The 12,500-nt window shown below is 52.0% G+C and overlaps 3 protein-coding genes across 3 annotated transcripts in view; all 3 read left to right on the top strand.

The window, feature by feature from the left end:
• The window catches only part of LOC311124733 (histone H1-like), a gene marked incomplete at both ends in the record, with an annotated part of 624 nt that extends 127 nt beyond the window's left edge, over nucleotides 1-497 (top strand). Inside the window, one exon of the mRNA XM_084198836.1 lies at nucleotides 1-497. This exon is cut by the window's left edge and continues 127 nt beyond it. Within this exon, the coding sequence (XP_084054962.1) occupies nucleotides 1-497 (497 nt within the window).
• An 819-nt stretch (nucleotides 498-1,316) lies between these two features.
• LOC311124753 (histone H2A) lies at nucleotides 1,317-1,703 on the top strand (the record flags this gene model as incomplete). The annotated part of the gene is made up of 1 exon (XM_084198855.1): nucleotides 1,317-1,703. The coding sequence occupies one exon, from the start codon at nucleotides 1,317-1,319 to the stop codon at nucleotides 1,701-1,703; it is 387 nt and encodes a 128-aa protein (XP_084054981.1).
• Nucleotides 1,704-11,870: 10,167 nt separating this feature from the next.
• On the top strand, nucleotides 11,871-12,182 carry LOC311124736 (histone H4; the record flags this gene model as incomplete). Its single annotated transcript, XM_084198839.1, has 1 exon — nucleotides 11,871-12,182. One exon carries the CDS (start codon nucleotides 11,871-11,873, stop codon nucleotides 12,180-12,182), a length of 312 nt encoding a protein of 103 aa, XP_084054965.1.
• Between the last annotated feature and the right edge of the window lie 318 nt (nucleotides 12,183-12,500).

The raw sequence follows: 12,500 nt of genomic DNA, 5'->3' as shown, positions 1-12,500 counted from the left end.
CCAAGGAGAGGAGCGGCGTGTCCCTGGCCGCACTCAAGAAGACGCTGGCGGCAGGCGGCTACGACGTGGAGAAGAACAACTCCCGCGTCAAGATCGCAGTCAAGAGCCTCGTCACCAAGGGTACCCTGGTCCAGACCAAGGGCACCGGTGCATCCGGCTCCTTCAAGCTCAACAAGAAAGCCGTCGAGGCGAAGAAGCCCGCCAAGAAAGCCGCAGTCCCCAAAGTAAAGAAGGTGGCCGCCAAGAAGCCCGCCGCGGCGAAGAAGCCCAAGAAGGTAGCAGCCAAGAAGGCCGTCGCCGCAAAGAAGTCCCCCAAGAAGGCCAAGAAGCCCGCTACACCCAAAAAGGCCGCCAAGAGCCCCAAGAAGGTGAAGAAGCCCGCCGCAGCGGCCAAGAAGGCAGCCAAGAGCCCCAAGAAGGCTACAAAGGCAGCCAAGCCCAAAGCCGCCAAGCCCAAGGCAGCCAAGGCCAAGAAGGCAGCCCCCAAGAAGAAGTAAACCTATTACAAACAGTGTTCTACTCGATACATGTTGTACCACAAAAGGCTCTTTTAAGAGCCACCCACCTCTTTCCATAGAAAGCGCATTGATTTCCATGTACTACCTGTCGTGGAAAAGAAATTACGCACACTAGGCTACTTTTACGCACACAACATTGTCCCACTCTGGGTGTGTGCGAAGGGAGAGGCATATAATAGAGGGCCAAAATGGCTCAGAAATTCGACCTCACGAGTGCACCCTCACCAGCCATTTTTATATATGAGCCACTGGGCTATTCCCGTTCAGAGGCAGGCTGCTGTGATGTGTTACAAGTGCCATGTAATAACAATAACAATACTATAGTGGCTTCGAATTGAAACTCACGAGTGCACCCTCAACAGCCATTTTTATATATGAGCCACTGGGCTATTCCCGTTCAGAGGCAGGCTGCTGTGATGTGTTACAAGTGCCATGTAATAACAATAACAATACTATAGTGGCTTCGATTTCAAACTCAAGAGTGCACCCTCACCAGCTGTTTGTTTCCCATTTGGAGAGAAATAATGTGTGGATGTCATTTCGGACATTTTGGCGCTCACGCGAAATGACACAAAGTAACAAAGTCGGAGGGAAACAAAGTAGCCTCTCACTCGCTGCCTGTGGGTGGGAACCGGCTTAGGGCTGTCTGTCTGTCCATCTGTCTGTCCCTCGCTCCAATTGGATAAGGCCACACCGGCCCGGTGGCCAATCGTTGCCTCTTGTGGCGAGGTATATGTACGGCTCTCGAAGTGGCGAGCGGCTCATTCAGACTTTCTGTGACTTTCTCAAGCTACCAATATGAGCGGAAGAGGCAAAACCGGAGGCAAGGCCAGGGCGAAGGCAAAGACCCGTTCATCCCGTGCTGGCCTCCAGTTCCCCGTGGGCCGTGTGCACAGGCTGCTGCGCAAAGGCAACTACGCCGAGCGTGTGGGCGCTGGCGCACCAGTCTACCTGGCCGCCGTACTCGAGTACCTGACTGCTGAGATCCTGGAGTTGGCCGGCAACGCTGCCCGTGACAACAAGAAGACTCGTATCATCCCCCGTCACCTGCAACTGGCCGTCCGTAACGACGAGGAGCTGAACAAACTGCTCGGCGGTGTGACCATCGCTCAGGGTGGTGTGCTGCCCAACATCCAGGCAGTCCTACTCCCCAAGAAGACCGAGAAGGCAGTCAAAGCCAAGTAAATTCGCTACTGCGACTTCAACTTGACTACTCAACCCCCAAAGGCTCTTTTAAGAGCCAACCACCTAGCTCTCCAAAAGCGCAAAGTACCTTTCTATGACCGCAATACATTGAGTGGGTGTATACACAACTATTTCGACATTCTGTGCCCACATGAGGCCTTGCATGAACAACAACACCTACTTGGCCTCATTTGCCATAGCAGGCTAGCATTAGATGATACGTGCCTATAAGCTGTCACTCTTGACTTTGGCGACTATTATTGCGCGTAAAGGGCCGGCGGCGTCCTATTGCGCGCGCACCGGGAGTTTGAGTTCTATATCGTGGAGCTCCGCCCCATAGGGGAGCTATGCTCCTAGTGGTTTACCCTCTGCCCTAAGGCAGACGCAGCCTGAAACAAAATTATGCACACACCTACAGCCAATAGGAGTACAGGTGTCCCTATATAAGGAACCCCGTTCCCTCAATCTGCCTCCCATTATCTTCAGCGACTGGACTAGAGTGAAGAAGCCTAGAAGACTCAAGAAGAATTTCGTCGTTGACTGCCAGCCGTCAACGTCTTCTAAATGAGCACGCCAAGTTATCCACCCCCAAAGGCCCTTTTCAGGGCCCTATGCCGCTGTACCGCCATGGCTACTTCGGACCCCCACGACCTATGTTTCGTGTGCTTGGGACCGCTGCATGCCAAGGAAGGTCTCGGCAACCCTCCTAATTGCGCCTCCTGCGCTCTCCTTCCTATGAAGGAGAGAAAGCAGCGCTGGACGTTTTTTAGAGAGGAGGTCCCTCTCGACGACGCAATGTCCGTGCTCGCCTCTGGATCAGAGGCATCAGCGGGCAGTGCTGAGTCAGAGGATGACGGGGAGAGCGCCGAGCCGGATGTCCCAATGGGGCAATCTGGAGCTCTGGCGCCAGCCTTTAAGACCCCCTTTCCTACGGAAAGCGTGAGGTCTGAGGGTTCCCTGTGCGGAGATGACATGAGCTCTGCCAGGTCAGAGGCTCTGTCCTTCGCGGCCGCCTCTCTGCGTTCGGACTTTCCCGGACTCATTGAGAGGGCGGCCACCCGACTGGAGATTGCGCTGCCCCCAGCTCCCCCTCCAATGGAGGTGGATTTGATGGAGGGCGGCCCCTACTCCGTGCCGAGAAGGGCGGCTGAGCCAATGGCTCCAGCCTTGCCCTCTCTGGGCAAATATGTCGAGGGCTCGTGGGGGGCACCTCTGGCGGCGCGTTCGCCGGCCAGAGTGTACACCCCATTCACCAGAGTGGCTGGATACGAGTGGGCAGCTAAGGGAATCCCTAGGCTCGAAGGCGCCATGACGGCGTACCTAGTGCCGGGTTCGAGTCCCTGGGCAGCCTCCAAGAAGGCCACCCTGCCAGCACAGAGGGACAGGTTCACAGCCCAATTGGCTGAGAAATCCTTCACGCTGGGAGCCCAGAGCGTTGCAGCGGCGAACAACATCGCCCTCCTCGCGGCCTCCCTGTCCCGTCTCACAACGGGCAGGTCAGAGTTGACCGGTGAGGAAGTGGAGGAGGCCTCCAGGATTTCTGGAGCCATACTCCACCTGACGCAAGCGGTGGCGATATGCGCGGGCAGGACCATGGCCACCTCGGTGGTTACTGAGCGGCACCTCTGGCTGTCCATGACGGCCATGAAGGAGACCGACAGGACATCCTTGCTCAACGCCCCCGTCTCCAGCGAAGGGCTATTTGGCCTCGCTGTGAAGGACGCTACCGAACGCATCGCCAAACTGGACGAGGAGAGGAGGCACCTGGCGAAACATTTGCCACTGGCAATGAAGGCCAGCAGAGCCCCAACCAACCCGTCCACCTCCAACGCCCCCAACAAGTCAGCTGGGAGGCGAAGGGCCAGGCGACAGACGCACACCCAGAGCAGCGGGAGAGCGGGCTCGGCCCCTCCAGCAGCAACGGTGACAACGTCGGTCCCGCCGGAGAAGGAGGTCGTCCAGAGGCCAGCCTGGAAGCACCAGAAGGTGTCCCAGAAAAGGCGGCACCTCTGACGAGGCGAGGGGGAGAGAGCAGAAGACGGCCCGGCGCGTGACGCAGAGAGGCCTACTGTTCCCCCCCACCCCACTGTTCAGGGCGTGGAGGGCTGTTTTTATAAATATGTGAATAAAGAGATGATTCTCATTGACACTGTCAAAGAAGGACTTTTATTCCATAAGGTTAAGAACACTTCACGTTCTATGTCTCTCCCTCACCATCTTGAGTGTAGTTCAACCCACTTAGAGTGTGTAGCTGAGCGCGCTCAAGAGAGGAAAAGGGTAAAGGTAGCAAGGCACAGCCTTAGCTCACCTAATAAAGATCTCTTACTGCAGACTCCTAGGAGCTCTGCAGTAAAGGTCTCACATAGCAGGCAAATGCCTCTGTCCCAATGTGACATGAAGGCGCTGCCGTTAGCTGGGAATGACGCCTTGCTGCAGGCCAATGCCTCAGTCAACGCAGATCAGACCTGTGCGACGTTCACGGAGAGCGGGAATACCTCCAAGGTATGGACGCCTCCAAATTGTTCTGAACGTATCAATGCCCATGGCTATGAGCGCAGCTCGCCACACATTGAGTGTGTCGCTGAGCAGCCGCCTAAGACCAGTAAAGAAGCATTGTGGCGCCACCGTGTGGTGTCAGTCAGAGATCACACCTTTCAGGTTCTATTGAATTCTGTAAAGGATAGGTCTCATGTTAAGCGGCAGTCTCAGTCAGACAATGACATGATGACGCAATCGCTTTCCGGGCAGAGCGCTCTGTCTCAGGCCAGTACCTCAGACAGCGCAGTTCAGACCCGTGCTGCGTTCACGGAGGGCAAGATTACTGGAGTTACGGTCGTAACCAACGTATCAAAGCCCCCGACTCACCCAGAACGAGCTGATGTGTCCTCTCCCTTTCAAGGGGGGCCCACCTTGGGCTATTCCACCAACCCAGTGTTGGGGAATAGCGGCGGCAGGGGCCATAGAGGAATACAGGTCCTTCCTACTGGATGCACCACAGCTTCGTGCGCACCCGCTTTCCATGCATTGCTGGCAGTGGCGTCAAAGCTGTACCCTCTCACGCTGGCTAGAACAGACGTTAGAGAAGGGTTATGCCCTCCAATTCCGCCGAACCCCACCCCCGTTCAGGGGAGTGGTGGAAACGGTGATGAAAACGCCAGACAAAGTAGCCGCTCTGAAATCAGAGATTACGGAACTTTTGGCGAAGGAGGCGGTCACAGTAGTTCCCCGGGAGCAAAGGAACAAGGGGCTTTACTCGCCCTATTTCCTAGTGCCAAAAAAGACGGGGGGAGTGAGGCCGATTTTGGATTTACGCATTCTCAACGAGAGCATAACCAAACGGCCCTTCCGAATGCTGACGACAAAACGCCTACTGGAATGTGTTCAGAAGGGAGATTTTTGTACAAGCATAGACCTAAAGGACGCGTACTTTCATGTGCCGATACAATCGCGTCACAGAAAGTTTCTGCGGTTCGCCTTTCAAGGGGTGGCGTACGAGTTCACGAGGATGCCGTTTGGGTACGCCCTGGCACCTCGGACGTTTTCCAAATGTGTGGAGGCGGCATTGGAACCGCTGCGTCGTCAAGGGATAAGGCTATTAGCCTACCTAGACGACCTGTTGATTCTCGCCCCGTCAGCAGAGCTGGCGTTCACACACACGACACAGACAGTGATGCATCTCACGCGTCTGGGGTTTGCTGTGAATTGGAAAAAGAGCGCACCTTGGCCCAGTCATCAGATTGTCTACTTGGGACTACAGTTAGACACTGTTATGATGAGGGCGCGAATTTCGGACCCTCGAAGGGCAGCATTGTTGCTAGCCCTGAGGAAGTGTCGTCCGAATCACACAGTAACGGCGCTATCGATCATGTCACTTTTGGGTCTCATGTCGGCAGCCCACTCTGTGGTCCCGCTAGGGCTTCTGCACATGCGCAAAGCACAGCGGTGGTTCGCCCAACTAAGACTAGACCCAGTGCGTCAACGTCATCGGTTGGTGGTGGTTCCTCTCTCGCTAAGAGCAGACTTGGACTATTGGCGGAACCCGTGCGTTCTCACGCACGGAGTCCCGATGGGCAAGGTGTCATCCTACATTCCAGTGTTTACAGATGCCTCTCTGACTGGATGGGGAGGGACATGTCAGTCTCAAGCGATAGGAGGTGCATGGCCTCAATCAGGTCGTCACATCAACCTCCTAGAGTTGGAAACGGTGAGACTGGTCTTGACCCACTTCGCGTCTACCCTTCGGGGTCGCGATGTGCTGGTCTGGTCAGACAACCGAACCACAGTGGCTCACATAAACCGCCAGGGAGGGGTCAGGTCTCCTGCCCTTCATCGGGCGGCAGTGGAATTGTGGCTGTGGGCTCACAAGCACCTTCGCTCGTTGAGAGCAGCACACATTCCGGGCTACTTGAACGTAGGGGCAGACATCATGTCAAGAGGGGGTCCTCGAGACGACGAGTGGTGTCTGCACCCGGACATTGTTCTACAGATTTGGGAACAATTCGGGAGAGCCGAGGTGGACCTGTTCGCGTCACGTGTGAACGCGCAGTGTCCCCTATGGTTCTCTCTGAGGAACCAGGACGAACCGCCATTGGGAAGAGACGCATTCGCGCACTACCCGTGGCCGAGAGTTCTCCTGTATGCATTCCCTCCGCTGTCTTGCATTCTCCCACTGCTAGCCAGGGTGAGGTCAGAGGGGCTGTCAGTGATACTGATAGCGCCCGATCGCCCGGGGGCTCCGTGGTTTGCAGAGATGAGTCAGATGTTGATTGCGCCACCCTGGCCAATTCCACATCGACGAGACGCGTTGATTCAGGCGGGAGGCTCGATAGGGCAATGGCCCATAATCGGCCAACCACTGAAGGCTTGGTTCCTGAATGGGACAGGTTAAAGCGCCGTGGGTTGTCTGATGCAGTGATCAGAACAATACAGGGCGCAAGAGCCGGTTCCACTTGCAGGTTGTATACCAGCAGATGGAATGTTTTCTCACGATGGTGTGATACACAGGACGTGGACCCCATGAGCTGTCAGGTAGAGAGTGTGCTCTCATTCCTACAGTCTATGTTTGATAAGCAGAAATCGCCCTCCACTATTCGAGTGTTTGCAGCGGCAATTTCAGCTGGTCATGAAGGGTTTAACGGGAAAAGTGTGTTCACTCACCCGTTAGTGAGACGTTTCCTATTGGGAACGCGACGGCTTAGGCCAAGGCCTAGAGCTACGCTGCCCAAGTGGGATTTGGCATTGGTTCTCGAAGCGCTATGTAAGTCGCCGTTCGAGCCATTGAATCAAATACCCCTCAAGATGCTGTCTATCAAGACGGCGCTGTTGCTCGCCTTGACTACTGCTAAACGAGTCAGCGATTTGTGTGCACTGTCGACGAGACCCGACTGCCTAGCCATTAATGGCGATCTGAGCAGAGCGGTGTTACGTCCTAACCCGGCATTTGTGCCGAAGGTTATTAACAGTGCATATAGATCGCAGATCGTGGAATTGTGGGCTTTTCATCCCCCTCCTCACGGGGAGAGGAGTGAGGAAAAGCTTCACTGTCTGTGCCCAGTACGCGCTTTGGCGTGTTACGTTAGGCGCACAGAGGCGGTTAGGTCATCACCTCAGCTGTTTGTGTGTCACGGTGCGGCTGCATTGGGTAGACCACTTTCAAAACAGCGTTTGTCTCATTGGCTTTGTGAAGGCATTGAGACGGCGTACGAGGCGGCGGGGCAACAACCGCCTCAGGGTATTAGAGCGCACTCCACTCGTGGAGTAGCAGCTTCTACTGCTCTTTTCAGAGGAACAGAGGTAGAGGATATTTGTAGAGCAGCGTCATGGTCGACACCGTCTCCTTTTATCCGTTTCTATCTGTTGGATATGTCTTCTAACTCTTTGGCTCGGTCGGTACTCAGCGTGGCTGAAGGGAGATCTTGAGCAGAACAGAGAAAGAAAGCAGGATTGTGAATAAGTTCATAAGTCCACTTTTATTAGAAGTAACATATTATGGACATGTTTTCTAACTCTTTTGTTCGATCGAATTTCAGCAGAGCTGAAAGGCGTTCTTGAGCTAGAAAGAGAGGACAGAGCAGGACCTTGGACAGGTTCCAATCAGGTCCGCTCTGGTTAGGAAGACTTATGTCAGGAATAAGCCTTTTAAACTCCAATCTCGATTGCACTCAGCACAGCTGAAGGAGAATCTTGAGGTAGAGGAGGGAGAAGCAGGATGATAGACTGATCTCTATCAGGTCCGCTTTGGATGAAGAGCATATTCTGTGGCATGTCTCCTGGCTGACAGTATCAGCATATAGAAACATGTACTGAGTGGACAGAATGTGAGGTCATCTATCTGAGGTTCAGTTTAGTATGACTGGTATATTTTGTTCCATAGAATATTGAGGCACGGCTATCTGCTAGTCAGATTAGCACGGCGTCTATTCTATTGATCTGCCCAACAGCCATTGACATTGTCATTGAGCTAGATGGGGCGGGTCTATAACCGATGACGCGGTATATTGTGACGCCTTGATGGGTTTTTAGTCGCAGTACTGCGGGAATTGGTTGCAGCCATTGCTGGGCTTGACCTTTGCATTTTTTAATGGGAAGTGTTAGGCTCGGCAGGGAGTACATTTTGGAGCGTTTCGCTCCGCCTTAAACCACTAGGAGCATAGCTCCCCTATGGGGCGGAGCTCCACGATATAGAACGACTAGTTACCGGAGTGTAACTCCAGTTCTATGAGTGGAGCGGAGCCCCATAGGACTTAAGGCCCTACCGACCCTCTCTAGTCTCGCTGAAGATAATATCTCGGGAGGCAGATTGAGGGAACGGGGTTCCTTATATAGGGACACCTGTACTCCTATTGGCTGTAGGTGTGTGCATAATTTTGTTTCAGGCTGCGTCTGCCTTAGGGCAGAGGGTAAACCACTAGGAGCATAGCTCCCCTATGGGGCTCCGCTCCACTCATAGAACTGGAGTTACACTCCGGTAACTAGTCGTTTTGGAGAGGCCGGGCCTCCCGTCCAATGGCCAACGGAGGAGGCCTGCGAAACGGGCCAATCGGGGTGGTGGGGAGATGGTGTCCAATCAGCAGGCGCCACTGCCGGCTTTATAAACTTCACATAGGCATTTCGAGGCTATACTCCCGACTGTCAGAGCAGCGCCATGGCCAGAACCAAGCAAACCGCTCGCAAATCCACCGGTGGCAAAGCCCCCAGGAAGCAGCTCGCCACTAAGGCTGCTCGCAAGAGTGCCCCGGCCACCGGCGGTGTGAAGAAGCCTCACCGTTACAGGCCCGGCACCGTGGCTCTGAGAGAGATCCGTCGTTACCAGAAGTCCACTGAGCTACTCATCCGCAAGCTGCCCTTCCAGCGCCTGGTGCGAGAAATCGCCCAGGACTTCAAGACCGACCTGCGCTTCCAGAGCTCCGCCGTGATGGCCCTACAGGAGGCTAGCGAGGCTTACCTGGTCGGCCTGTTCGAGGACACCAACCTGTGCGCCATCCACGCCAAGCGGGTGACCATCATGCCCAAGGACATCCAGCTGGCCCGCCGTATTCGCGGAGAGCGCGCATAAATGAGGATGACCTGAACTCGAATATCCCCCAAAGGCTCTTTTAAGAGCCACCTCCATATTTCCATCAAAAAGGCACAATTGTTCCATGTATACACGCACCTCTACATTAGCCACCATGTATGTTGTTCACTAACACGTCTAAAAGCTACGTATTGCACCTTTTTAGTTGCCTGAAGTCTAGCTTCAATGTTTGTGTGTGTGTATATACACAACCATCTGGCATCATCCACTTCCTTTGAACTATATAGTAACACAGTAAAATGCTTTACAAAGGAGGGGAAAAAGAAACGAGTGATAATATAGGCCGAATAGTAACAAGAATTGTGTTCAGATGAATAATTGACACTATTAGTTGTGTGTAATAATAGCCTTGCATGCAGTCCAGAAAAAACATTGCATGCCAACTTACTTTGAAAGTCCCATGTTGCAGTGCTGCTGAGAGACTCATGCAGAGGCCCAAACTTTACAATGGAGCACGGAGGCCATCTTGTGGTTAAATGTGGGTACTGCACCTCATGGTGAGTCCCTTTCAGCATTTGCTCTTTAGGCCAGCGTTTCCCAAACGCGGTCCTGGGGTCCACAAGGGGTGCGCGTTTTGCGTTTTGCCCTAGCACTCCACAACTGATTCTAATACTCCCAGCTTGATGATGATGAGTTGATTATTTGAATCAGCTGTGTAGTGCTAGGGCAAAAACTCCCAAAATGTGGCCCGAGTTTGGGAAACCCTGCTTTAGGCTAATACTAGCCTATTAGGATGACTTGGTTCGATCGCTTTAATGGCAACTGCTGAACTCTGGTTTCACTAATTACTTGTCCCAGGTCACCATTATGAATCCAATAGCAAAACAAATGTTTCAAAATAGCTCAATAGTGAAAAAAGGCCAGGAAATGATGGGTTCTCAGCAATATTTCACCAACAACCAATCACTATTCACGCATAGACATTAGGATCATCAACAAATATTCCTAAGTCATACTACAAAAGGGTTGTAACGAAATGGATTTGTCTGTTCAATGCAAGTTCAACGTCAAAGAAAAAGTGCATCACCACAACAAACGTGTCTTTAGATACACTGTAAAAAATGACTTTGTGGAATGTACTCAAGCTATTACAGTCAACAAAAGCACACGTCATATTGTTGAGTAGATCTTTTTGCTTGTTTTTATGAGTAGATAAGCTTGAGTAAGTTGAGTTGATGTGGTCCAATACATTGAGTAAAGATGATAGAGACGTAAAAAGGATTATATTACGTTGATTCGACTCAAATAGACATTGTGTTATTTTACCTGAATGATTCATCCTATTATGTATTTAGACCAACTTACTTTGGATTCACTCAATCACATCCCTTAAGAGAAAAGGTATCCGGACACCGGGAATCCATTTATTTAAACATCAACGGTTTGCAAAACATCTGTTATTATGAGTTGACAAATTACGTAATTGCAATCAACACTGCAGGTAAATCATGATTGCTGCAGGTAGGCAACACCGTAGAAATAGGAACTACAACACTAACAACAAGTGACATTTACTCCTGATGTACTGACTGACCTGTTGCAACCTCTACAACCACTGTGCTTATTATTTGACCCTGCTGGTCATCTATGAACGTTTGAACATCTTGGAGAAAAATGTGTGAAACCACTGCCTATATGAGGAGCTGTCGTTGTTTGTTTTATTACCACATACTTATGGAAATTGCACCGGTTGAGAGATGATGGCTCTCTTGTGCCTACGGTGAAGGGTACTTCTGATCCAGCAGGTGGTGCTAAGATCCCTCCCTATATGACTTGAATGATGAGTTGATTTATTCCTTATAGCTCCTAATGATTTTAAGGCCAGTGTTGGCAAACATTACTTGTGCTCCAGCAGGTGGCCATGACATCCCTCCCTATATGACTTGACTGACCAGTTAGTTGATGGACTCCTTATAGCTCCTAAATTTAATGATTTTAAGGCCAGTGTTGGCAAACATGACTTCTGCTCCAGCAGGTGGCCATGAAATCCCCCCCTATATGACTTGACTGACCAGGTAGTTGATGGACTCCTTATAGCTCTTAATGATCTCAAGTGTCTGTGTTTTTATGTGGTTAGGAGTTTTGCTCACTGCGTGTCCCCCTTCCATTTCAGTGTTTCCCAACTCCAGCGGTAGAGTAGGCTACCCCCAACAGGACCCATTTTTCTTGTAGGCCTGGACAGCCACAGCTGATTGAACAACCTGTCACCTAAATTACCAAGTCCTCAATGAGTAGAATCAGGTGCAACAACAACAACAACAACAACAACAACAACAACAATATGAGGAGAGGGACACAGTGTACTAGCTGATCTCCCAGTTGTCACAGTTTGGCCTTGTGTTCCACATAGCCTATATCAGTATTTGAGTATGTTTCCCGCGCACGTTAGTTGCTTTCACGTCATCTTTGAAATCGCTCCTCCCTAGTCCCCTAGAACGAGCGCCCTCCCCTTTGCAACGCCTCCGAACATATAACAGAGGCGCGCTTTCTGTGCCGCCGGCCTCAATCAGGTCGACCAAACGCAGATAATAGCGCACCGCGCACCGGCGCTGAAATCATTCATTCACTTGAACTCAACTAGCGAACACACCATGTCCGGAAGAGGCAAAGGCGGCAAGGGACTCGGAAAAGGAGGCGCCAAGCGTCACCGCAAAGTTCTCCGCGATAACATCCAGGGAATCACCAAACCCGCTATCCGCCGTCTGGCTCGCCGCGGCGGCGTGAAGCGTATTTCCGGTCTGATCTACGAGGAGACCCGCGGTGTCCTGAAGGTGTTCCTGGAGAACGTGATCCGTGACGCAGTCACCTACACCGAGCACGCCAAGAGGAAGACCGTTACCGCCATGGACGTGGTCTACGCTCTGAAACGTCAGGGACGCACCCTGTACGGTTTCGGCGGTTAAACCCACTCTCTTCGGAACCTCAACACCCCGACTCGAACCCAAAGGCTCTTTTAAGAGCCACCCACATCCGCTTAAAATGGGCCCATTCCATGTAGTGTTATATATAACAACAAATGTTTAGTATGCAATTTAGTAAGAAAGTATGAGCCACTTCGAGTGGACAGGGAGTATTAATTAGAGGATTCTAATGTCCCGTCCACTTTTAGCGCACAGAGGGAGGCCTATATCTGACAGTGGCAAAGTGTAAGAACGTTATTATTTTGGGTCAAGCAATAGTGGAATTTGGACAACATAAAGCCACCACGAGTCGGTAGACGT

The sequence above is a fragment of the Coregonus lavaretus genome, assembly GCF_964263955.1.
Source record: "Coregonus lavaretus genome assembly, contig: HAP1_SCAFFOLD_497, whole genome shotgun sequence".
NCBI lineage: Eukaryota > Metazoa > Chordata > Actinopteri > Salmoniformes > Salmonidae > Coregonus > Coregonus lavaretus.
Note: the sequence above shows the minus strand (reverse complement) of the source record. Positions and strands in the feature narration are given on the sequence as shown.